At 37.0% G+C, this 25,269-nt stretch overlaps 1 protein-coding gene across 13 annotated transcripts in view; it reads left to right on the top strand.

Annotated features, from left to right (window-relative positions):
- Positions 1-25,269, top strand: part of YEATS2 (YEATS domain containing 2) — a 103,450-nt gene that overhangs the window by 14,050 nt on the left and 64,131 nt on the right. For 12 of the 13 annotated variants that reach the window (XM_061414407.1, XM_061414424.1, XM_061414390.1 and 9 more), the window contains exons 2-7: positions 6,467-6,584; positions 9,720-9,817; positions 10,324-10,416; positions 13,441-13,686; positions 15,339-15,454; positions 25,108-25,269. In XM_061414407.1, the coding sequence (XP_061270391.1) occupies positions 6,485-6,584; positions 9,720-9,817; positions 10,324-10,416; positions 13,441-13,686; positions 15,339-15,454; positions 25,108-25,269 (815 nt within the window). In that variant the 5' untranslated portion in view covers positions 6,467-6,484. Of the gene's footprint in view, positions 1-6,466; positions 6,585-9,719; positions 9,818-10,323; positions 10,417-13,440; positions 13,687-14,817; positions 14,875-15,338; positions 15,455-25,107 lie in introns of those variants that run through there. The other variant, XM_061414441.1, reaches the window with a different exon arrangement.

The raw sequence follows: 25,269 nt of genomic DNA, 5'->3' as shown, positions 1-25,269 counted from the left end.
AAGGCATTAAATTTGTGGGTGGCAGACATGAACAGAAAGCAAGGTTCAGTAGTATCCTGTTTTAGGCATTCACTGGTGGTCTTGAAACATATCCCCCACAGATAAGGGGAGACTACTGTGTGCTTGGTTTTGTGTATAAAACCTTGCATAGAATAACTAGGATTGAGTTTTTGTCAGTACCACTTTAAGTGAATATCAGAACCAAATCTTCTCTTAAGCTGGCTATTTTTAGTTTGCAAAATGTAATTTATGAAATGGATGATATGTATTTGGATTACTGAAAGTCAGTTGATTTAAATATTCCTAAAGGTCCAGTGTTAGACATATGTAGTGGAAATCACCTTGCTTCAGGATCTCCCCAATACTTTATTGCTGGTAATAAAACTTTCTAGTCATGATGAACTATTCTTTTAATATCCTGCTGGATTTCATTTTGTATCTGTGCATATTTACAAACGAAATTGGAGTCTCCTTTCCCTCTAAGGATGCCTTTTGACTATAGGTTTAGATATATTCTTTTTGTTGATAATTTAAAAATAGTTTGTTATTCTGATTTTCTTCTTTCATATCGTAGTGAGTTTTTGTTATTGTCATGTTTAATTTTATTGAAATCAGAATATGGTTATAACATTTCCTAATTTTGCAGTTTCTTCATATAACTTACATGATTTAATTTAATGGATTTTTATAGCTATTTCAAACAATATTCCTTTAGGTTCAGAGTTGTAAAGTCTGGCTTGTAAATTGCATTATGTATGTCATCTGTATTTTTATCTGTTGTTTTTTTTTTTTAATCTTCTAAATTTATTTAGAGAGATGCATGTTCAAATTCTCTTATGATTGTGATTTTCTTAAATTCTTGTATTTCTGGTTTGTTTTGTATGCCTTGACATGATGTTGTTTGATGTATAGTTTGATGTATCTTTGTGATTGTGTCTTTTAATAGTAACATACTCTTTTCTGTATTAAATGTTTTTTGCCTTAATTTATTCTCTCTGTTATTAATCTTGCCATGGCTACTATCTTTTTGTTTGCATGTGTGTGTGTATAATAATTCTGTGTCTGGCTTCTTTTACTTACCATAAGTATTTTGAGATCTATTCCTGTTGTCGGTTGGATCAGGAGTTCATTAGTTATACTACAGTTGTTTACCCATTCTCCTGTTTTGTTTTTTGTAGATATTTTTGAAATGTTTATTTGGTTAATAGGGGAGAACGGATTCTTTAATTCAAATGCTTAATAAAGGAGCACTGGTTATCTTATTTACCAAGGAGAAGATACTTTAAAATGAAAAATATAAAAAGGACAGGGCTAAAGAATTACAAAATCATTATTAACATGTTAGGAACATTGTATGGAAGCAGATGGAAAATGGTTGTATTGCTACTCTCATCCCCCCTCTTAAATCAGATAGGAAAAGTCATCTTTAGTGAAAGCACAGAACTCAGTGATTCTGATGAGATTCAAATGCCATGACATCATGGAACTGTATATTGAGAAGGTACCTCACTTAGCAAAGTTTCAAAGAACCTTATCAGATTTAATTTCAAGAGTTGTCCATATCTTATACGGTTTGGTATTTGTAAGACAGGTTTCCAAGGACTAGATTCTTTCTAGAGATTCTACATCTTGTCTAGCTTGAGAACTTTTAGTAAACCTTTGAGAACCTTTTACTAAGAATTTCTAGTGACTCTATATTACATCATTTTTTTATATTTAAATTACACAGTTTTCTTTAAAAATTTATTTTTATTTTGGCATTTATTTCAAAGTATAGAGCATTAAAAGATTTTGTTTTGGTTTTGGTCTTTAACCTTTTTCAAAAACTCAGACTTGTTTATCTTATTTGAATGGGTGTGATAACAAGGTAGTTTAGCTTTCTTACATTGTACATGGCTATGTGGGGAAATGTGTATTTTTTTAAAGTTTAAGTTGATAGTGTTTACTTTTTATAAAGAGGCTAGTTCAGAGAGACAAAAATTTTAAATTAGAGGATTCAGCATTACATACTTTTCTGAATTTGGATTTGGTCTCTTGGTATGGAGAAAATCCTTTCTCACAAATTATAAACAGTAACTGATTTAAAAAAAACAGTTTACATGTCAGTATTCTTTTCAATTTCATTTGATTCAAAACCTTAAGAGGATTAATAGGACATTTTGTTTCAGACTTGAGCCTGACACTAACAGCTGTTCATATTTCCTTTTCATAAATCTCAGGGTTAAACAAGATGAATCCAAAACTTACTGTTACATGGATCATTTGTTATGCATTCCACTCACTACATCATGGTGAGAGCCGGCCTTAGATGTGCCTACCCTTAGCTAGCATATACTTGAATGTGCCAGGTGTGTCCTTTAATATTGTTCTTTAGGACAGAAACAGATCTGAATTATTAAAAATGCTCATTAAGACATAAATCTTCCTGAATATGTTCATCAGGAACTCAAATCTACACCCAGGGATAACAGGAAAGCTTCATAGTGGCTGCATGATATATGAATTACCTTGGCAGCAGAAGTTCACTCATTGGTTTTCTTCCTTACTCAGCCCACCTCTGCTCCACCACCATATTCTTCTCTTTTCCTCCTTCTATTCTCCCAGTTTTAGAGCAAAAGTCAAGAGAGAATTTTGCTTTGTCCCTTAAGTGACAGTAAAACAAAAGACTGTGTTCTTCAAGAATCCCCAACCTTTTGCGGGAGGAGCCACCATTGCTCAAGAGAGTACTTGGGGAGATGAGGTGTGGGAGGAGAATACGAAGATTATGAAGTCCACAGGATGAATGAGTGAAGGTGGTGCTGGACTCACTCATCTTTATAGATAATCCAGTAAGACTCTTGGCAAACTGTAGAAGATAGTTGGTCAGTGAGGAAATGGTATGGCGAAAAGCAGACAGGAACTGGACTGTATCTCCCTCTGATTCCAGGTTTATCTTGAGTAGGAGGTTTTTTTCATTGTTGTCTTTCTGTATGCAAGGAAAAGGAATGGGGTTTATTGATTTTTAAGAAAGGGTTCTTTGTGTAACTGCCCAAGAGTTTTTCAGGTTTTCTGTAACTAGTTGCAGGCCAAACGAAGAAGGCTAGAAGAATAATACCTTACTCTCACTTTCTATAAGCTTTAAAAATAGAAAATAATAGTTGGATTCAGGACCTCTCCAAAAATACTCACCTGTATTCTAAATTAGAGCTGGTAGATGATGATTGTGAACAAACATTAAAGGGCTTGATTTAGAATGTTTCTAAATGTTGGGGGATTTTTATAAATGCTGTAGGACATTTTAAGGCTTCAGTTCACTTCAGTCGCTCAGTCATGTCCAACTCTGCAACTCCATGAACCGCGGCACGCCAGACCTCCCTGTCCATCACCAGCTCTCGGAGTTTACCCAAACTCATGTCCATTTAGTCGGTGATGCCATCTAGTCATCTCATCCTCTGCCGTCCCCTCCTCCTCCTGTCCTCAGTCTTTCCCAGCATCAGGGTCTTTTTAGGCTTAGGGCTGCTTTAAAGATAACAATGATAGGAAAAACGTTTTCCTAGATCCATGATTTTACCTACATTCATAAAATTACATAATGAGTCTCTCCCAGCCTCTCCTACTTGTACCTCTGAGATGAGTGAAAGAACTGGACTGAGTGAGAGCTGAGAGGCTTTTAAGTTGTTACTTCTGTTTGAACTGAGTGGATAAAAAAATAAATATTTTCAAGTTAATGTTTTATTTTCATTAATTTTATTTTAAAACTTTTTATTGATTTAATAAATTCATATTGTATATTTTTGTCTTTGGTTATATAAATAATCTCCATCAGTGGTAAAGGAGAGATTTGGAAATCAGGGAGCTCTTCTTGTCTTTTCTGTGTCATAGATTAATCCTCTAAGGGGCACCTCCTCTAACCTCCCCGAACCTGTTTTCTAAGCTGTATGTCAGTAGACTCACTGCCCAGTAAGGGAAACACCAGCCATACGCAGTGCTTATTCAGCCTTTGTAATTTGACTGCTTCAAACTGAGGTGTGCTCTAAGTGTAAAAATCTTAGTGCAAAGATAAGAACGTAAGCTATCTTACTGATAATTTGTTTATATTGATTATATCATTAGAATGATAATATTTTGGGTACATTAGTTAAATGAAATATATTATTAAAATTAATTTCTTTTTCCTTTTTAAAATGTGGCCACTAGAAAAATTTTAATTCTGTTTGTGGCTCACATTATGTGTCTTTTGGACAGTGGTAATCTGGACAGTGTTTCCTAAACTGGCTCATGAAATATTATAAATGCTCAATGAAACACACTGAGAGGAGGCGTGTCAGAGGGAACTTCCTGAAGTAGTAAAATGTTCTGGATCTTGGTCCAGTTTAGTAGCTACTAACCACTTACGGCTATTGAGCACTTGAATGTGGCCATCAAGGTTTTGCATTCATTATGTCAGCAAATCTGGAAGACCCAGGAGTTGCTACAGAACTGGAAAAGGTCCTCATCCCAGTTCCCAAAAATGGTAGTACCAAAGAATGTGCTAACCATCGGACAGTCTCATTCATCTCCCATGCTAATAAAGTCATGCTTAAAATCTTGCATGCTAGGCTTCAGCATTATGTAAACCCAAAACTTCCAGATGTCCAAGCTGGGTTTAGAAAAGAAAGAGGAACTAGAGACCAAATTGCCAACATTTGTTGGATTATAGAGAAAGCAAGGGAATTTCAGAAAAACATCTATCTCTGTTTCATCAACTATGCAGAAGCCTTTGACTCTGTGGATCATGACAAACTGTGGAAAGCTCTTAGATGGGAATACCTGACCATCTAACCTGTCTGCTGAGAAACCTGTATGTGAGTCAAGAAGCAACAGGTAGAACCCTGTATGGGACAACTGACTGGTTCAAGATCGAGAAAGGAGTACAAGAGGGCTGTCTTGCTGTCACCCTGTTTGTTTAACCTATACACTGAGCACATCGTGAGAAATGCTGGGTTGGATGAGTTACAAGCTGGAATCAAGATAGGCAGGAGAAACATTAACAAACTCAGCTATGCAGATGACACCACTCTCATAGCAGAAAGCAAAGAGGGACTAAAGAGCCTCTTGATGAGGGTAACGGAGGAGAGTGAAAGTGCCGGCTTAAGACTAAATATTAAAAAAAGTAAGATCATGGCATCCGGCCCCATTACTGCAATGCAAATAGAAGGGGAAAAGGTGGAAGTAGTGACAGATTTCCTCATCTTGGGCTCCAGAATCACTGGACGGTGACTGTGGCCATGAAATCAGAAGACAGTTGCTTCTTGGTAGAAAAATGATGACAAACCTAGACAGTGTGTTGAAAAGCAGAGACATTACTCTGCCGACAAAGGTCTGTTATAGCCAAGGCTATGGTCTTCCCAGTGGTCATGTACCGTTGTGAGAGCTGGACTGTAAAGAAGGCAGACTGGTGTGCTGCAGTCCATGGGGTTGCAAAGAGTCGGACATGACTGGGTGGCTGAACAACAACAGTGTTCTGAAATGTAGGAAAAGCAACTGAATTTTAAATTTTATTTAATTTGGATTAACTTTAAGGAGCTGCATATGACTAGTGGCTCATTATTGGGACAGTGCAGATTTAAAGATTTATGGGATCATTTTATTCAAAGACTTATATACCTAGGACTTGTTTACTGTATTGCAAGCTTGTTAGTTTAATATATCTATACAGTTTGTTATGAATAATAATAATCAGTAACAGTAATATTTCTGAGAAGGCAATGGCACCCCACTCCAGTACTGTTGCCTGGGAAATCCCATGGATGGATGAGCCTGGTAGGCTACAGTCCATGGGGTCGCTAAGAGTTGGACACGACTGAGCAACTTCACTTTCACTTTTCACTTGCATGCATTGGAGAAGGAAATGGCAACCCACTCCAGTGTTCTTGCCTGGAGAATCCCAGGGACAGAGGAGCCAGGTGGACTTCCGTCTATGGGGTTGCACAGAGTCAGACATAACTGACGTGATTTAGCAGCAGCAGCAACAGTAGTATTTATTAAGTACCTATTATATAGCTTATGTGTAAGTACCAGAGAAAGGACTTGTACATTAAATTATTTACTGAGACACATTGCTCATATTCTGTAATTCATTCGATGTACTGTGGATTCCAGGATACTGTGGGAGCTTACCATGTTTTCATGAAAATCTGGTTTCTTTCCTTTTCCTTACAAAGGCCATTCTGTGAAAGCCAGGCTTCTTTTGGAAAGTCTAAACAATGTGTTGCCTTGTTAAAGTATTTTCTCTTGAAAGGGAAATCCGTGTTTTGTAACAGATGATGATGATTTTTTTTTCAGTGAACTTTTGAAGTTATGCCTTTGATTTTAAAAAGGATGTGTGTGTATTTACACAGACTTACAAGCTTCTGTATTATATAATATTTATTCCCTTTGTATTTGTGTACACATATAAGTGTTGAGACCAAGCAGTGTTATTAATTAATGTATTATTGCTTCACAGTGAAGAACGAATGTCATCATGTCTGGCATCAAGCGAACAATCAAAGAAACTGACCCTGATTATGAGGATGTATCTGTGGCCCTTCCGAATAAGCGGCATAAAGCAATTGAGAATTCAGGTAGAATTTCACCTGCCTTAGGAAATTATTTCTTTGTTGACATATGCCTTCCTGTTAGATTTATAGGAAATTAAATGAAATGCATTTCCACTATTGTGTATATTTTGAAGAAGTTTATGAGAGGGATTAGCTAAGTACTCTGTTTCATAGTAATATACCATGTGTACCATCAAAGGCCAGAACATAAAGCAGGTACACTGTGAAAGCATTAATAATGAGACAAGCTATAAGTTTTCGCTGTCATTGTATGTTGGATGTGATCTTAGTCTTAGCAATGTGTATACTAAAATGTGAAATGATTATAGGTGGTACATGAATTGAGGGTTTTATTTTAATAATATTAATGTCAATAGAAAAGATAATGATCTCTTCTGACTTGTAGTCTCATGGCTACTGCTTAGGATAAAGCTAACTTTAAAAAAATTTTTAATTTTATTGGAGTGTGTGTGCGCATGCATAGTCAGTCAGTCACGTTTGACTCTTTGCGACCCTATGGACTGTAGCCCACCAGGCTCCTCTGTCCATGGGATTCTCCAGGCAAGAAAACTGGAGTGGGTTGCCATTTCCTGCTCCAGGGCATCTTCCTGACCCAGGGATCAAAACTGTGTTTCTGTGTTTACTGTGTTGACAGTCAGATTCTTGAACACTGTGCCACCTGGGAAGATGCTTTATTGGAGTATAGTTGATTTACAATGTTGTGTTAGTTTCAGATATACAGCAAAGTGTTTCAGTTATACATATATTCCTTGTTTTTTAGATTCTTTTCTCATATAGGTTATCACAGAATGTTGAGTAGAGTTCCCTGAGCTGTACAGTAGGTTCTTGTTTGTTATCTAAGTTACATATAGTAATGTGTATATATTCATGCCAAACTCCTTATTTAACCCAAGAGCTGACATTTTTAAAGAATATTATTTAATGGCCTTACTTAGATATTTCACATGGTTCTCAGATGTGGTAGGTAACTTGAAGGTGGAATATAAATGATGGAGATTTGGGAAACTCTGATCTCTGTACTTAGCTCTGGTGGGGGCACATTAACTTAGGCATTAAGTTACTTGCCTAAGATCATATAATTAGTTGAAGACCAAATCATCTACAATTACCCAGAATGTTTTAAGCTATCTCAAAAAAAAAGTGGCTATATTTGAGTTTTTAAAACAAAATATTGTTATTTATTTAAATAATAAATCTATGTAAGTACAGCTAGTTGAAGATCTCAGAGTCATACATAAGGTATTGCAGCTCCACAAACATCAAGGACCCCAAGGTTAATGGTGAAGGAAACTCCTGTCTGTGTAGGTGCAGTCAAGCCATATGGACCCCAGAAGTCTCTGTGGACTGAAAGTTATCAAATCAAATTCCAAATAATAGAAACATTTCACTGCAGCTTTTCTTCCGATTCAGTTGTAATTTTATTTAGAAGGATATGTTATTTGCTTTCAATAACAAGTCCAATAAATATGAAAGTATCATGAAACTTAAATTCATTATTCAAATGTATAGCATGGCATATCAATTTTTATAATGAAAATAAGAATTGGGAAAGCTGCTTTAGGAAACATCATAATTTCAATTTAAATCTAATGTAACATGTTCCCAAACATTTTATTAGCGTTATTTTTCCTTGTTCCATGAAAGAGATATTTTAGAATTACTTCTGAGGAGCTTATGATAAATCCACCTTCAGTGATAAGAGTCTCTCTGACTTTTATTTAGCCTCCCCTAAGATTATCAGCTGCTTTCTATATACAGGGTTTATGTATACAAGGATACATACCATAAAACTAGGCAATATTCTTTTCATCAGATATGAAGAAAGCTAGTCATTTGCTTCAATGCAGGCATATCCACAAGAATGCTTATGCTAGCACTAGTTTTAAACTGTTAGTCTAGTGGCATATATTATGGGGAGAAAATGACATGGGTGATCAAGGGTCCAAATTTTCTCTGTAATTTTTTAAACACCCCAAAGCCTGGGTGGTAGTTATTTCATATTACACACACAGCATCATTATGCAAAATCCCAGGTTTTTCAAGCAATCATTCAACTTTTTTTATTCTCTTGTAATCAATCAACATTTCATAGTATATTTTAACTCTTTGAATTACATATTACTTTGAATAGTCATCATCTGAATTAAATTGCTTTCAGAGGTGTCTTTTTTGCTGTATCCTTCAGATAGTTGTGATCAGAAACTACTGACTTGCTTGCTAGATCTACCTTCTGCCTTCTTTTGAACTGTTCTTAGGTCACAGACTGCCTCTCCTTATAGCTAACTCTTTACTTTCTCCCTTAAGGTTATGGTTTTTCGGAAGTCAACACATGTTTCTCTCAGAATCATCATAGGTTTCTTTTTCTTTTTTGGTAATTTGAATTTGATATGGTTTCAGTCAGAAAAATCACAAGGAAAACTTGCATGTCTTTTTCCCAGGTTAATTTACCAGTTGTTTTCATTTTGCCTCATTTAGTTTATCATTCTTTGCTCCCACCCTCAACCCAAACACACATGTGCATTTGTGCAAGCAGATATATATGCACATCATTTTTTCTAAGTCATCAGAAGATATATTAGACACTTGTAAACACTTGTATATTTCCTTGGAACAGATTTCTTATGTAACCACAGTACAGTGATCAGAAGTAGGAAATTTTAACATTTTACATCATATCTAATCTGCAGTTCACATTCAAGATTTACAAGTTGTCCCAGTATTATAACTGTTGCCCCCTCTCCAGAATCATGCAGTTGGTTTAGTTGTTATATCTCTTTAGTCTCTTGTAGTCACCTCAACTTTTCTTTGTCTTTCTTGACTTTAATATTTGAATATATAGGCCAGTTAATTTTGTAGTGTCCTTCAATTTAGGTTTGTCTGATGTTCACTGTGGTTAGAGACAGCATTTTTAGAAGGAGTGCCACAGAGCGGTGGAGTCTTGTCAGTGTATCGTGTCAGAAAACATAATATCAGTTTGTTTGAATATTAGTGATGTTAACTTTTCATTATTGGTTGTGGTGATCATCATTAGGCTCCCCACTTCAGAGGTACTGTTCTGGGATTGCTTTTGTTGCTTGAATCAAGATAGCAACTGACTAATTGCATACTGACTTGGATTATTTTATGTTCTTTGTGCAGCTCGAGATGCTGCTGTGCAGAAAATTGAGACTATTATCAAGGAACAATTTGCACTTGAAATGAAGAATAAGGAACATGAAATTGAGGTCATTGACCAGGTATAATGATCTTACAGTGAAAAAAACAAAACTATTGAAAAAACTGTATGTAATGAACTTTAAAAAATCTGTTGAAGTAGAATTACAGTGTATTTTTCCCCTTTGATGTTCTTTTAAAAGGTGCTTTCGCATTTCACGGGAGAAAGACCTATGTTGTTTTTTTTTTTTTCTTCAAATGAAATGGTGGAAAAAGATAAAGAAAAAAATCACTTGAAATTCTATCCCAAAAGATAATTCCTGTTTGCTCTTGTGCTTTGTGGACAACCACAAATAAATGTCTTTGTGGACATTTCTCAATGAATATACATACTTATTAATATGTCTATATATTCTTGCAAACATCATATTTTGTCATCCTTTTAAATATTTTGCCAATCTGAGGTGGAAATGGTCGTTTCTATTAGTTTTTCTTTGATTACTTTTTGGGGTCATTTGCATTTCTTATTTATGAATTATTTGTATATATCTTCTGTTATTTCCATTTTTAAAAATAACATTTATTTTAGCGACTGATTGAGGCAAGAAGGATGATGGATAAACTTCGTGCCTGCATTGTTGCAAACTACTATGCTTCTGCAGGACTTCTGAAAGTTTCTGAGGTAAGTTTTCCTCGTAAGCAGTCATTTCTGACCACCTATATAGATGTGTGAAGAGAAATTAGTGTTGATGTGGAATCCCTGCCTTCAAAAATTTCTCATATTGACCTTTTGAATTCAAGAAGCCTAGCCTGCCTTCCTGGGTATATATTAATACATACAGTTATCATTGTGTTCACTCATATCCTTCAGGTATACCTCTCTGCACTGTCAATAATGATAACTAACATTTTATTTTCTTTCACTTAATTCTTTAATTTTTAGCACTGTTGTTAGGTTTGCAGATACAAAGATGAGTGTAACTCAGTTTTAACTTGCCTTATTCCTGTTCATTTCCTTATAGTTGGCTTTGGCGTAAATTATAGATCGATTGATTTTTCTCTTTTACTGCTAATGAATGGCAGAAGGCAATGGCACCCCACTCCAGTACTCTTGCCTGGAAAATCCCATGGATAGAGGAGCCTGGTAGGCTGCAGTCCATGGAGTTGCTAAGAGTTGGACACAACTGAGCGACTTCACTTTTACTTTTCACTTTCATGCACTGGAGAAGGAAATGGCAACCCACTCCAGTGTTCTTGCCTGGAGAATTCCCAGGGATGGGGGAGCCTGGTGGGCTGCCGTCTGTGGGGTTGCACAGAGTCGGACACGACTGAAGTGATTTAGCAGTAGCAGTAGCAGATTTACCCTATTCAAGAAGTCCTGATTTTTTTCCTGCTTACTTTGGAAAATTTTCAAATATATAGAAAAGGTGAAATAAGTACTTGTTTATGCATAACTTAGCTTCAACAATTTTAACAATTTGCCAAGTTTACTTTATCATCTTTATTTTTCTCTGAAACCTTAAAAAGTAAGTTCTAAGCATCATGATGCTTCATCCCCAAATACTTAATCCTAAGATTGTCTTCTGTGTAGTCATAATACTTAAGAGAATTAGCCCCTAATATTATTTGATAACCAATCCATATTCAGCTTTTTCTCAGTTTTCCCCAGAATATCTTCAAAGCTGGTTTTTTTTTTTGACAGGATTCAGTCAGGGTTCGTGGAGGGGAGTGTGGTGGCATACTGTTTTCCGCCATTCCCTGTGGTTTCGGCTGATAAGAGATACCTGTCATGTATGGGTCGTCTTGTCATCCCGTGGAGCTTTAGGCTATCCATGATACTTGGAGAAATTTGAAGCGTTATATGAGATTAATCTTAGATAGTAGTAGTTTCTTCTACTGCAGAAGTTTCCGTATTACATTTTAGAGTCTGAACTACTTTTCTTGGGCTACCATAACAAGTTACAATAAGCCTGATAGCTTAAAACAACAGGAGTTTATTATCTCATGCTTCTAGAAGCTAGCAGGCCAAGATCAAGGTGTGTTGGGTAGGCCATGCTCCCTCAAGACTCTAGGGAAGGATTCTTCTAGCATCTGGTGGTTATTGGCGGTACCTGGCATTGCTTGGCTTGTAGCTGCATCATTCCAGTTTCTGCCTTTAACTTCACATAGACTTTTCTCTCTACGTGTCTTCTCTTTTTCTTTTTGTATCCAACTTTCCTTATAGTACACTAGTCATTTGAGTGAAAGTGAAGTGAAGTCGCTCAGTCGTGTCCGACTTTTGCGACCCCATGGACTATAGCCTACCGGGCTCCTCCGTCCATGGGATTTTCCAGGCAAGAATACTGGAGTGGGTTGCCATTTCCTTCTCCAGGAGATCTTCTCGACCCAGGGATTGAATCTGGGTCTCCTACATTTGAGCCACCAGAGTGAGGCCTCCCCAAATCCAATATGACATCATCTTAACTTGATTACATCTGAAAAGAACTGATTTTCAAATAGAAATGTTCATAGGTTCTAGGTGGACAAGAATTTGTGGGAGATAACTGTTCAACCCAGGGCAGATTCCAATGTCATCTGTTATATAGCTTGCCATTGGAGTCAACAAGATGGACGTCGAGCACTAGCAGCTGTGTTACATAGGACTGTAGCTCCTCTGAAGAGCTGGTTATTCATTTGATGTTTTGTTGCCCTTTTTTAAAAAAAACTATTTAACAGTACTGAACTGTGCTATTTGATGGTCTCAAATGCACTGATTTTTGTTATATTCTGATTAGGATTTATTTAAGGATATTTAAGTATATTTTGTCTATCATGATCTGCCACTTAAAATTTATTTTTAGTTTCCTCTAACAAAATACATTTATAGCTGTAAAGTAAACTTTTATTTTTGAAATTAAGCTTTGTTGCTTTGAATTCTGAAACACTAGTCTCTGACTCTCTTACTCACTAAAACAATTATTTTAATTTCAATTAAATAATTTCTAAAACTCACTTCTTGGAAGTAACTACAGTGTATCAGTAGTACAGTATATCTGTAGCAAGTAACAACTCTTCATGTTTTATGTGTAAGTAATAAGACACAAAAAATACCCCAGGCTGGCTTCAGTGCTGGACTGTGCTATACTTTGTCCTATGTGGGAGTCATTTTATATATGCTTTTTAAAAATCTTTATATTTCTTACAGGAGTGTTTTATTTAGAATGGATGATGTATTTGAATCAAGCAATATGAGACATTTTTTAAAGTCAAATCTGACTTCCATGTGTTACTATTAGTGTATATTTATCTTTACTTTTCATTTACCTTCTGAGAACTTGAATCTTTAGCTTTTAGTGTTAGGACCTTTGCATAATTATTTCTCATTCTGCAGTTTTTGTTGATTTGGACTCTATTTTATGGGGATAGGTGACTCAGATGGTAAAGAATCTGCCTGCAGTGCAGGAGACCTGATTAGTTCCTGGGTCGGGAAGATCCCTGGAGAAGGAGATGGCTACCCACTCCAGTATTCTTGGCTGAGAGTTCTGTAGACAGAAGAGCCTGGTGGGCTACAGTCCGTGGGATCACAAAGAGTCGGACACGACTGAGTGACTAAGCACAGCACAGCCATGATCCCGAAATAGATAAGGGTTTTTTGGAAAGATCAAATTTTTGCCTACTTTCGCTGGATATGATTTAAAGTTTGTTTTGCTTACTTTCATTTTTGCAGGGATCAAAGACATGTGATACAATGGTTTTTAATCATCCTGCTATCAAGAAATTTTTGGAATCACCATCTAGGTCATCATCTCCTGCCAATCAGAGATCAGAAACACCATCAGCCAATCATTCAGAAAGTGATTCTTTATCTCAACACAATGACTTCTTATCTGACAAAGACACTAACAGCAATATGGATATAGAAGAAAGACTCTCAAGCAACACGGAGCAGAGACCAAGCCGAAATACTGGAAGGGTATATAGTTGGATGGGTGGAAGGGAGCCAAAAGAGAAGGGAACCAATATTTATTAAGTATACACACAGTATTTCATTTTATTGGAATTGTAAGATATAAGTTGATTATCACTATTAGAGATGGGGAAACTCAGTCTCTATGAGGTTAAGGTTATAGTTGTCCACAAGTATCAGAACTGAGAATTAAACCTCTGTCTTTCTGACTTTACAATTCAAATCTCTGATCATTGCCCAACTCTCCCAGATGCCATTCATGTAGATAGGAGGAAAGAAACCTTGAGGAGTTGGCAGTACCTTAACTTTGCCCAAGGTCTTTCTACTTTATCAGGTTTATTCTCTCAAGAGCAGTGTCTCTTCAGTAGTTCCTCTTTGAAATTTAATGTTCTAAGATGCTTTAATAACTGAAAGAAACTTGAAAAGTAATAAGTAGAATTGAAAACTGTTTATTACTCTTTGATCCTGTCAGTTTGTTATTTGAATTCCCGTCTCACACTGCTATGAAATTCTTGGTATAATACTTGACTATCAAATCCTCATTAGGAAAGACCAGTGGTTTTTCTCAACCAGATGTTCTGTGATAGAGGAAATTCCTAGGTTGCTTTCCACATACTCAGACATCAAAGATTTGGTTATTTTTGATAAAAATATTTTCTGGCGACTTCCCTGGCAGTCCAGTGGTTAAGGCTGCACTTTCAGTGCAGAGGGCATGGGTTCAGTCCCTGGTCGGGAAAACTAGGATCCTACATGCTGTGTGGCATGACTCACCGCCACCCCCCCCCAACAAAAAATTCTGATTACAAATTCATTCAGTTCATTGTTGAAAATTTTAAACTACAGAAAAGTAAGGGAGAACAGAAAAGTCATTCGTAATTAAACTACCCCAAATCAGAACTGTTAATATTTGGATTTAGTTGTTGTATAAATTATGGGGAAATACTGTATATGTTTTTCTTTTTTAATTAAGATAAATTTAGGTCATGCTAGTCATAGGGTTCAGAAGGCTGCTATCTTTTATGTAACATACATGCTCATGTTTATGTAATATACTTAGTGTTTACTGTGTACCAGGCACTTTCTAAGAACTGTACAAAACAATCTGAGATGCATACTATTATCACCCTTATTTTATAGATGAGGAAACTGAGACAGAGAAGTTAAGTGATTACCAAGATGATACATCCAGTAAATGTAAGGTCCAAGTCTTAAACACTGGCTGTCTTTCTCCATAGTCAAACTTTAAATTAACCATTATATGTAAACTGCTTCTTACTGAAAAATTTGTAATAGTACGGAAGGTTGGAAAAAAGGTAAATTTCATTGACCCTGTCACCCATTCCCATTTCCCAGAGGTAACCTTTGTAGTAGTTTCCTATGTATTCTTCTACATCCTATTTGCATATAAAAGCTGCTATGTATGACTATTAAAAGCACACATATATGTGGAGTTACAGTGTACAGACTTTTTCTATAATAGAAAAATTACAGTAAAATTATTCTTTCATACTCTGAGAGGAGCCATAAAACCAGAGAATTTTGTAATTAAAAAAAAGAAAAATTGAGTTAGTCCATTTGTACCTTGTATGATTTTGTGGTTTCTACTTATTGAAAATTATACAAATTGAAAATGAAATTTGATTATGATTTTTTTCTAGGATACTTCTAGTATTGCTGGCTCCCATAAAACAGAGCAGCGGAATACTGATCTTACAGGAGATGAGACTTCACGACTTTTTGTAAAGAAAACAATAGTAGTGGGCAATGTGTCCAAGTGAGTATTCAGTCGAATTGTCTCATTTTCAATCATCCAGTTTTGGTAATATTCTGGCGTATTATTATCATAGTATTATAGTAGGAATAGGCTTCAGGAATTCTTTTTCCCAAACTCTTAGTTGTTTTAAAAGTAAATGAAGGTCCAGAAACTTGAGACTCCTTCATTGTATCTGTTCATCTTTGACATGGAATAAAATTGTGCTTAGTAAAAAAAATTTTTGCAGACATGAAGTTTTATGTATTTTTTAAAAACACGTATTTGGTTGTGCCGGGTGTTAGTTGAAGCATGTGAGATGTAGTTCTCTGACCAGGGATCGAACCCAGGCCCCCTGCATAGGGATCACAGAGTCCCAACCACTAGACCACCAGGGAGGTCCCACTTTTATATATTTTATTAAGCATTTAAGTGTGGATAACTTTGGAGGAACTTTGACTTCTTCTGACCTAGTTCTATCCTTAGGGGCCTTACCTAATTCCTAAAAATGTTTGTTTGGTTACCCAAATTGAAATGTTTTAAATTTATAACAAAAGGTTATAAAGCAGGTCTTGAAGACAGAATTCCTCCAAGCTAAAGGGCTATCTAACGGTATGTCTCATGCTGTCTAATAGGAGCATCATCATTTTTGCCAAGTGTTTAGGAATGGATAAAGACATAAATCTTCAACAGCTTAAGAATGTTGAGTTCAGTTCAGTCACTCATTCGTGTCGGACTCTTTGCGACCCCATGAATCATGCATGCCAGGCCTCCCTGTCCATCACCAAATCCCAGAGTTCACTTAAACTCATGTCCATCGAGTCAGTGATGCCATCCAGCCATCTAATCCTCTGTCATCCCTTTCTTCTCCTGCCCCCAATACCTCCGAGCATCAGGGTCTGTTCCAATGAATCAACTCTTCCCATGAGATGGCCAAAGTATTGGAGTTTCAGCTTCAGCATCAGTCCTTCCAGTGAACACCCAGGACTGGTCTCCTTAAGGATGGACTGGTTGGATCTCCTTACAGTCCAAGGGACTCTCAAGAGTCTTCTCCAACACCACAGTTCAAAAGTATCAATTCTTCAGCGCTCAGCTTTCTTCACAGTCCAGCTCTCACATCCACACATGACCACTGGAAAAACCATAGCCTTGACTAGATGGACCTTTGTTGACAAAGTAATAGCTCTGCTTTTCAATATACTATCTAGGTTGGTCATAACTTTCCTTCCAAGGCATAAGCATCTTTTAATTTCATGGCTGCATTCACCATCTGCAGTGATTTTGGAGCCCCAAAAAATAAAGTCTGACACTATTTCCACTGTTTCCCCATCTATTTGCCATGAAGTGATGGGACCAGATGCCATGATCTTAGTTTTATGAATGTTGAGCGTTAAGCCAACTTTTTCACTCTCCACTTTGACTTTCATCAAGAGGCTTTTTAATTCCTCTTCACTTTCTGCCATAAGGGTGGTATCACCTGCATATCTGAGGTTATTGATATTTCTCCCGGCAATCTTGATTCCAGCTTGTGCTTCTTCCAGCCTAGCGTTTCTCATGGTGTACTCTGCATAGAAGTTAAATAAGCAGGGTGACAGTATACAGCCTTGACATACTCCTTTTCCTATTTGGAACCAGTCTGTTGTTCCATGTCCAGTTCTAACTGTTGCTTCCTGACCTGCATATAGGTTTCTCAAGAGCAGGTCAGGTGGTCTGGTATTCCCATCTCTTTCACAATTTTCCACAGTTTATTGTGATCCACACAGTCAAAGGCTTTGGCATAGTAAATAAGGCAGAAATAGATGTTTTTCTGGAACTCGCTTGCTTTTTCCATAATGCAGTGGATGTTGCAATTTGATCTGTGGCTCCTCTGCCTTTTCTAAAAGCAGCTTGAACATTGGAAGTTCACGGTTCACGTATTGCTGAAGCCTGGCCTGGAGAATTTTGAGCATTACTTTACTAGCGTGTGAGATGAGTGCAATTGTGCGGTAGTTTGAGCATTCTTTGGCATTGCCTTTCTTTGGGATTGGAATGACAACTGACCTTTTCCAGTCCTGTGGCCACTGCTGAGTTTTCCAAATTTGCTGGCATATTGAGTGCAGCACTTTCACAGCATCATCTTTCAGGATTTGAAAGAGCTCAACTGGAATTCCATCACCTCCACTAGCTTTGTTCGAAATGATGCTTCCTAAGGCCACTTGACTTCACATTCCAGGATGTCTGGCTCTAGGTGAGTGATCACACCATTGTGATTATCTGGGTCGTGAAGCTCTTTTTTGTATAGTTCTTCTGTGTATTCTTGCCACCTCTTTTTCATATCTTCTGCTTCTGTCAGGTCCGTACCATTTCTGTCCTTTATTGAGCTCATCTTTGCATGAAATGTTCCCTTGGTATCTCTAGTTTTCTTGAAGACATCTTTCCCATTCTATTGTTTTCCTCTATTTCTTTCCATTGATGGCTGAGGAAGCCTTTCTTATCTCTCTGCATTCAGATGCTTATATCTTTCCTTTTCTCCTTTGCACTTCGCTTCTCTTCTTTTCGCAGCTACTTGTAAGGCCTCCTCGGACAGCCATTTTGCTTTTTTTGCATTTCTTTTACATAGGGATGGTCTTGATCCCTGTCTCCTGTACAGTGTCACAAATCTCCGTCCATAGTTCATCAGACACTCTGTCTATCAGATCTAGTCCCTTAAATCTATTTCTCACTTCCACTGTATAATCATAAGGGATTTGATTTAGGTCATACCTGAATGGTCTAGTGGTTTTCCCTACTTTCTTCAATTTAAGTCTGAATTTGGCAATAAGGAGTTCATGGTCTGAGCCACAGTCAGCTCCCGGTCTTGTTTTTGCTGACTGTATAGAGCTTCTCCATCTTTGGCTGCAAAGAATGTAATCAGTCTGATTTTGGTGTTGACCATCTTGTGATGTCCATGTGTAGAGTCTTCTCTCGTGTCGTTGGAAGAGGGTGTTTGCTATGACCAGTGCATTCTCTTGGCAAAACTCTATTAGTCTTTGCCCTGCTTCATTCCATACTCCAAGGCCAAATTTGCCTGTTTCTCCAGGTGTTTCTTGACTTCCCACTTTTGCATTCCATCCCCTATAATGAAAAGGACATCTCTTTTGGGTGTTAGTTCTAAAAGGTCTTGTAGGTCTTCATAGAACTGTTCAATTTCAGCTTCTTCAGCATTACTGGTTGGGGCATAGACTTGGATTACTGTGATACTGAATGGTTTGCCTTGGAAACGAACAGAGATCATTCTGTCGTTTTTGAGATTGCATCCAAGTACTGCATTTCAGACTCTCTTGTTGACTATGATGGCTACTCCATTTCTTCTAAGGGATTCCTGCCCACAGTAGTAGATATAATGGTCATGTGAGTTAAATTCACCCATTCCAGTCCATTTTTAGTTCACTGACTCCTAGAATGTCAGCGTTCACTCTTGCCATCTCCTATTTGACTACTTCCAATTTGCCTTGATTCATGGACCTGACATTCCAAGTTCCTATGCAATATTGCTGTTTACAGCATTGGACCTTGCTTCTATCACCAGTCACATCCACAACTAGGTATTGCTTTTGCTTTGGCTCCTTCCCTTCATTCTTTCTGGAGTTATTTCTCCACTGACCTCCAGTAGCATATTGGGCACCTACCGACCCAGGGAGTTGCCCTTTCAGTACCTATCATTTTGCCTTTTCATACTGTTCATGGGGTTCTCAAGGCAAGAATCCTGAAGTGGTTTGCCATTCCCTTCTCCAGTGGACCACATTCTGTCAGACCTCTCCACCATGACCCACCCGTCTTGGGTTGCCCCACACGGCATGGCTTAGTTTCATTGAGTTAGACAAGGCTGTGGTCCTTGTGATCAGATTGGCTAGTTTTCTGTGATTATGGTTTCAGTGTGTCTGCCCTCTGATGCCCTCTCACAACACCTACCATCTTACTTGGGTTTCTCTTACCTTGGACGTTGGGTATCTCTTCACGGCTGCTCCAGCAAGCGCAGCTGCTGCTCCTTACCTCGAACGAGGGGTGTCTCCTCACGGCCGCCCCTCCTGACCTTGAACGTGGAATAGCTCCTCTTGGCCCTCCTGTGCCTGTGCAGCCTCCGCTCCTTGGACATGGGGTTGCTCCTCTCGGCTGGCTCCCCTGACCTCCGGCGTGTGGTCGCTCCTCTCGGCCGCCACCCCTGACCTCGGGTGTGGGGTAGCTTGGCCGGCTGCCGCCCCTGACCTCGGACGTAGGGTAGCTCATCTCGGCCACCGTGCCTGACCTTGGACGTGGGGTGCTTCTCTTGGCCACCGCCCCTGACCTCGGATGTGGGGTAGCTCCTCTCGACCACGCCTGTGCTGACGCAGCCTGACACTCTCGGTCACCGCCCCTGTTATTTCCTCACAGAACTCTTTGCTCTTCTCCTCACTAGGCATTTCTTCCATGCTGCTTGTCATTTTTGTAACATTGTATCATTATTTCCAATTTTCATATATCTTTTCCAAATCAGACTGGAATCTCTTTAGAAAGTGTATCTTGTTTGTTTTTGTGTCTCACAGTAGTTGGTGTTCAGTAAATGTTGATTGGTGAATAAATTGATATATTTATGAAAATTTAAATTAGATTCAATTATTGAAACTAAAGGATTCAGAATTACACTGAATATCTGGGGAGGGGAATCAGATGTCAGGGGAGTCTTCCAAATCCCAGTTAATGAACCACTGATAACAAACAGAAAGTACATTAAGAATCTCAGGATAATACAGAGATGTTCAGTAGTCTTTGTAGTATTTAAATAGAAGCATAAAATATGACTAAGGCAATTAGGTTTCTGTTTTACAAGTTATTTTAGAATTAGCATGCATTTAGCTAAGAGAACTAATGTGTTGTGTTGAGGTCTCACCTATAGTACAAGACATGTCAGCCCAGAAAAGGCCAAAACTAGAAATTCAGGTAGGCTCACCAGGCCACAAAAAGACTGGGGAGAAACAGTTAATGACATTTTCAAACAATTATGTGTAATTTGTGGGTTTTGGGCTTTAAGGACAGGTGGACTTTATAAATAATGAGGAATGATTGGGATGAGACTTATAAAGTCCTTGTTTGTTCTGGAAGAGGGTAAAAATATTGATTTACTTTAGACTTTGTTAACAATACTTGTTAGAGTATCTAAGATAACAACTAAAAGAAAAGACATAGAGATTTAAACTTTAAAAGTAGTAAGGAGGGCTTCCCTGGTGGCTCAGTAGTAAAGAATCTGCCTGCCAAAATGCAGGAGATGCATGTTCAGTCCCTGGGTCGGGAATATCCCCTGGAGAGGGGAATGGCAACCCACTCCACTATTTTTGCCTGAAATCCCATGGACAGAGGAGTATGGTAGGCTATAGTCCATGGGATCGCGAAAGAGTTGAACATGACTTAGCAGCTAAATATCATCGTCGTCAATACACAGAAGTTGATTGTTTCTGTATGACAAACTTACAGAAAACAATTTTTAAAAGATACATTTACTCTAGCAATAAATAATGTAGCATAATAAACAAAAGATATGCTGGCCTTTTATGAAAATAAAAATTTTATTGAAACACATGAAGGAACTAAATGATTAGAGCAGTATGGCATGTTCATGGATAGGAAAGCTCAGTGTTGTAAAGATATCTCTTCTTCCTAAGTTGATATGTAGATATTCTGATTAAAGTGCTGATAGGGTTCATTAAATTCATAGGCTGGCTTTTGTATATGGAAGAGCAAAGATAAAGATAGGACATGAGTACTCCTAAAGAAAAACTGGGTTAGGCAACCTGGCCCACTGTATTGCTAAGGATAACCATAGACATAGATGAATGTACAGAAGGCCATGACCTTATTTTCCAACAGAATGTTATAAGGGGGGCTCATGAAGTAAATGGCAACCCACTCCGGTATTTTTGCCTGGAAAATCCCATGGATGGAAGAGCCTGGTAAGCTACATTCCATGGAATCGCAGAGACTCGGAGACAACTTAGTGACTTCACTTTCTTTCTTTCTTTCTTTAATGAAGTAAAGCCAGAGCCTCAAAAGGAAGGGCTAAGGATTCTAGTTTTGCCATGGTTAGTACTTAGGGAAATGACTTGTTTTCTTTAAAGACAAAGAAACCACTTGGAACCTTGACAGCAATGAGTAGGAAACAGAAGAGTTCTGAGTTCTAGCACTTTTGAACCTGAATGAAATCACCCCACAGGCTAGAGGTTTCCTAACCCAGGAATAAAGTATGCTAGTTTGTTTCTACCTAGTGTACCCACTTAGCAGGAAAAGCAGGATTTTTTTTTAAATTGACTGATAATTAGAAAATAAAAAAACTTCAAGGGAATGCCTCTTCAGGCCTACCCCCCCCACCCTGAAAAAAGAGTTTAAAGAAAAGGGTTAACTGCAAAGACTTACTTTGGTTAGGTAATATGGCTATTAAATATTGCCTGAATTTTAGGGTTTTTTTAAAATGGAAAAGTTTCTCCAACTCTTCAGCTCCTGATAACCATTTTTCTACTCTGCTTCTAAGAATTTGATTTTTCTTTAGATTTCACATGGAAGTGATACCAAGCAGTATTTGTCTTTCTTTGCTTGACTTATTTCGCATACCATAATGCCATCAAGGTCTTTCTATCCATGTTGTAAAAAATGGCAGGATTTACTTCTTTCTTAGGACTGAATAATATTCCTGTGTGTATGTTAATATGTTTATCTATATCTCCTTAAAAATATTTTTGTTTAATTGAAGTACAATTGATCTAGCAACATTATACTTGTTTTAGGTGGACAGCAGAGTTATTTGATATTTTTATATATTGAAAAATGATTACCACAATAAGTCTAGTTACCATCTGTCACCATAGCTATACATTACCTGTACATTACATGACTTGTTTGTAACTGGAAGTTGAGTTTGTTCCTCTGCCTATTTATAAATTAGATATTTTTGTTTTGTTTTTGTTTTGGTATTTTTTGAGTTCTTCATGTTTTGAATATTAACCCTTTATCAGATACATGATTTAGAAGTATTTTTTTCCATTCCGTAGGCTGTCTTTTCATTTTGTTGGTGGTTTCCTTTCCTGTGCAAATGCTTTTTAGTTTGATGTCGTTCTACTTGTTTTGGTTTTATTGCCTCTGTTTTTGGTGTCAGATCCAAAAAATCACTGCCCAGACAGATATAAAAAAATCTTGCCCTTTATACTTTCTTCCAGTTTTATGGTTTTAGGTCTTAAATTTAACTTGTGAATCCATTTTGTGTCGATTTTGGGTCTGGTGTGGATAGAGGTTCAGTTCATTGTTTTGCATGTGGCTTTTCAGTTTTCCCAGCAACATTTATTGAAACTGTCCTTTCCCTCATTGTGTATATTAGCTTCCTCGTTGGAAATTAATGACCAGTAAGTGTGAGTTTATTTCTTGTCTCTGTATTTTGTGCCATTGGTTTATGTGTTATTATTGCAATACAACACCATTTTGATTACTGTAGCTTTGTAATATAGTTTGAAACCAGGAAACATGATGCCTTCAGCTTTTATCTTCCTTCTCATGATTGTTTTGGCTATTCAGAATCTTTTCTGGTTGCACATAGATTTTAGGATTGTTTTTCTATTTGTAAAAAATGCCATTGGAATTTTGATAGAGATTGCATTGTAGTATGAACATTTTAACTGTTTTCCCAGTTCTTGAGCACAGAATATCTTTGCCTTCTTCAGTTTCTCTCATCAGTGTCTTATAGATTTTTAGTTTTATTTTTGTTTATTGAAGTATAGTTGATAGTGTCTTACAGTTTTCAATGTACAGGTCTTTTACCTCTTTGGTTAAATTGCTAAGTGTTTTATTGTATTTGATGCTGTTGTAAATGAAATTATTGTTAATTTCTCTTTCTGGTAGTTTGTTGTCGGTATATAGAAACAACTGATTTTTTAATGTTGATTTTATATCCTACAACTCTACTGAATTCATTTAATAGTTTTGTGATGGAGTCTTTAGGTTTTTCCATGTATGATATTATGATTTGTGCAAATAGAGACAATTTTACTTCCTTTTCATTGGATGCTTTTTATTTCTTTTTTTTTTTTTTTGTCTAATTGCTCTGGCTAGGACTTATAGTACTGTGTTGAATAAAAATGGCAATAGTGGACATCCTTGTCTTGTTCCTGATCTTAGAGGAAAATCTTCTGGCTTTCACCATTCAGTATGATCTTAGCTGTGGACTTGTCATGTGTGGCTTTATTATTTTAAGAATTGCTTCCTCTATATGCAGTTGTTGAGAATTTTTATTATGAATAGATACTGAATTTTGTCAAATGCTTTTACTGCATCTTTTGAGATGATTATATAATTTTTAGCCTTCATTTCATTAATGTGATGTGTTGCATTGATTTGTAGATGTCAAACCATCCTTGTATGCCTGGAATAAATCTCACTTGCTCATGTTGTATGATACTTTTAATGTACTGTTGAATTCTGTTTGCTAATGTTTCGTTGAAGAATTTTGCATTTACTTTTATCAAGGATTGTTGTTTAGTCACTCAGTCATATATGACTCTTTTGTGACCCCATGGACTGTAGCCTGCCAGGCTCCACTGTCCATGGGATTTCCCAGGCAAGAATACTGGTGTGGGTTGCCATTTTCTTCTCTAGGAGATCTTCCCAACCCAAGGATTGAACCAGCATCTCCTGCATTCGCAGGCAGATTCTTTACCACTGAGCCACTTGGGAAGCCCTTTATCAGGGATACTGGCTTATAATTTTCTTCTCTTGTAGTATCGTCATTTGGCTCTGGTATTGGTAATTTTGGCTTCATAAAATGAGATCATTGAGTGTTCCCTCTTCTTTTATTTTTTGGAAGAGGTTGAGGATTGGAATCAATTCTTTATCTGTTTGGTAGAATTCACCCTTTAAATAAACCACTGGTCCTGGAATGTACTTTGTTGGCAGGTTTTTGTTTGCTGATTCAGTCTCCTTACTAGTAACTGTTCTGTTCAGATTTCTGTTTCTTCACCATTCAGTTTGGATAGGGTGTCTATTTCTAGGTTTTATTCAGTACTGCTAAGTTGTCCAGTTTGTTGATGTGTACTTGTTCTTAAGTCTTTTATGATCTTTTGTATTTGTGTGGTATCAGTTGTAACATCTCCTCTTTCATTTATAATTTTATTTGTTTGAGTCCCTCCTCTTTCTTGGTAAGTCTGTGTAAAGATGTTTGTCTATTTTATCTTTTCAAAAAACCAACTCTTCTTTCTTTGACCTTTTCTATTGTGTTATTTAGTCTCTGTTTCCACTGTGATCTTTGTTCTTTCCTTTTTTTTTTTTTTCGTTTTTCTAACTTAGGGTTTAGTTTGTTTTTCTCCTTCTAGTTCCTTAGGGTATAAAGTTAGGTTGTTAATTTGAGATCTTTTTTTCTTTATGTAGGCATTTATCACTATAAACTTCCTTCTTAGAACTGTTTTTGCTGCATCACTAAAGTTTTGATATGCTCTATTTCCATTTTCAGATGTCTCTAGGTATTTTTTAATTCTCTTTTGATTTCTTTTTTACCTATTAGTTGGTAAGTAGTATGTTGTCTACTCTTTATGTATGTGTAAATTTTCCCATTTTCTTCTTGTAATTGATTTTTAATCTTGTTTTAAGTAGTAGTTAATTGGTTTGTTAGGAACAAAGATTTCAAGTCGTTTTTTTTCTCCCTACTCTAGGTATATACCTCCTGATAAGAGAGAAGAAAATGACCAGTCAACCCACAAGTGGATGGTATATGTCCGAGGCTCTCGTAGAGAACCCAGTATTAATCATTTTGTCAAGAAAGTTTGGTTCTTTCTTCATCCCAGCTATAAACCAAATGACCTTGTGGAAGTTAG

This window comes from Bos javanicus, chromosome 1, assembly GCF_032452875.1.
Source record: "Bos javanicus breed banteng chromosome 1, ARS-OSU_banteng_1.0, whole genome shotgun sequence".
NCBI lineage: Eukaryota > Metazoa > Chordata > Mammalia > Artiodactyla > Bovidae > Bos > Bos javanicus.
Note: the sequence above shows the minus strand (reverse complement) of the source record. Positions and strands in the feature narration are given on the sequence as shown.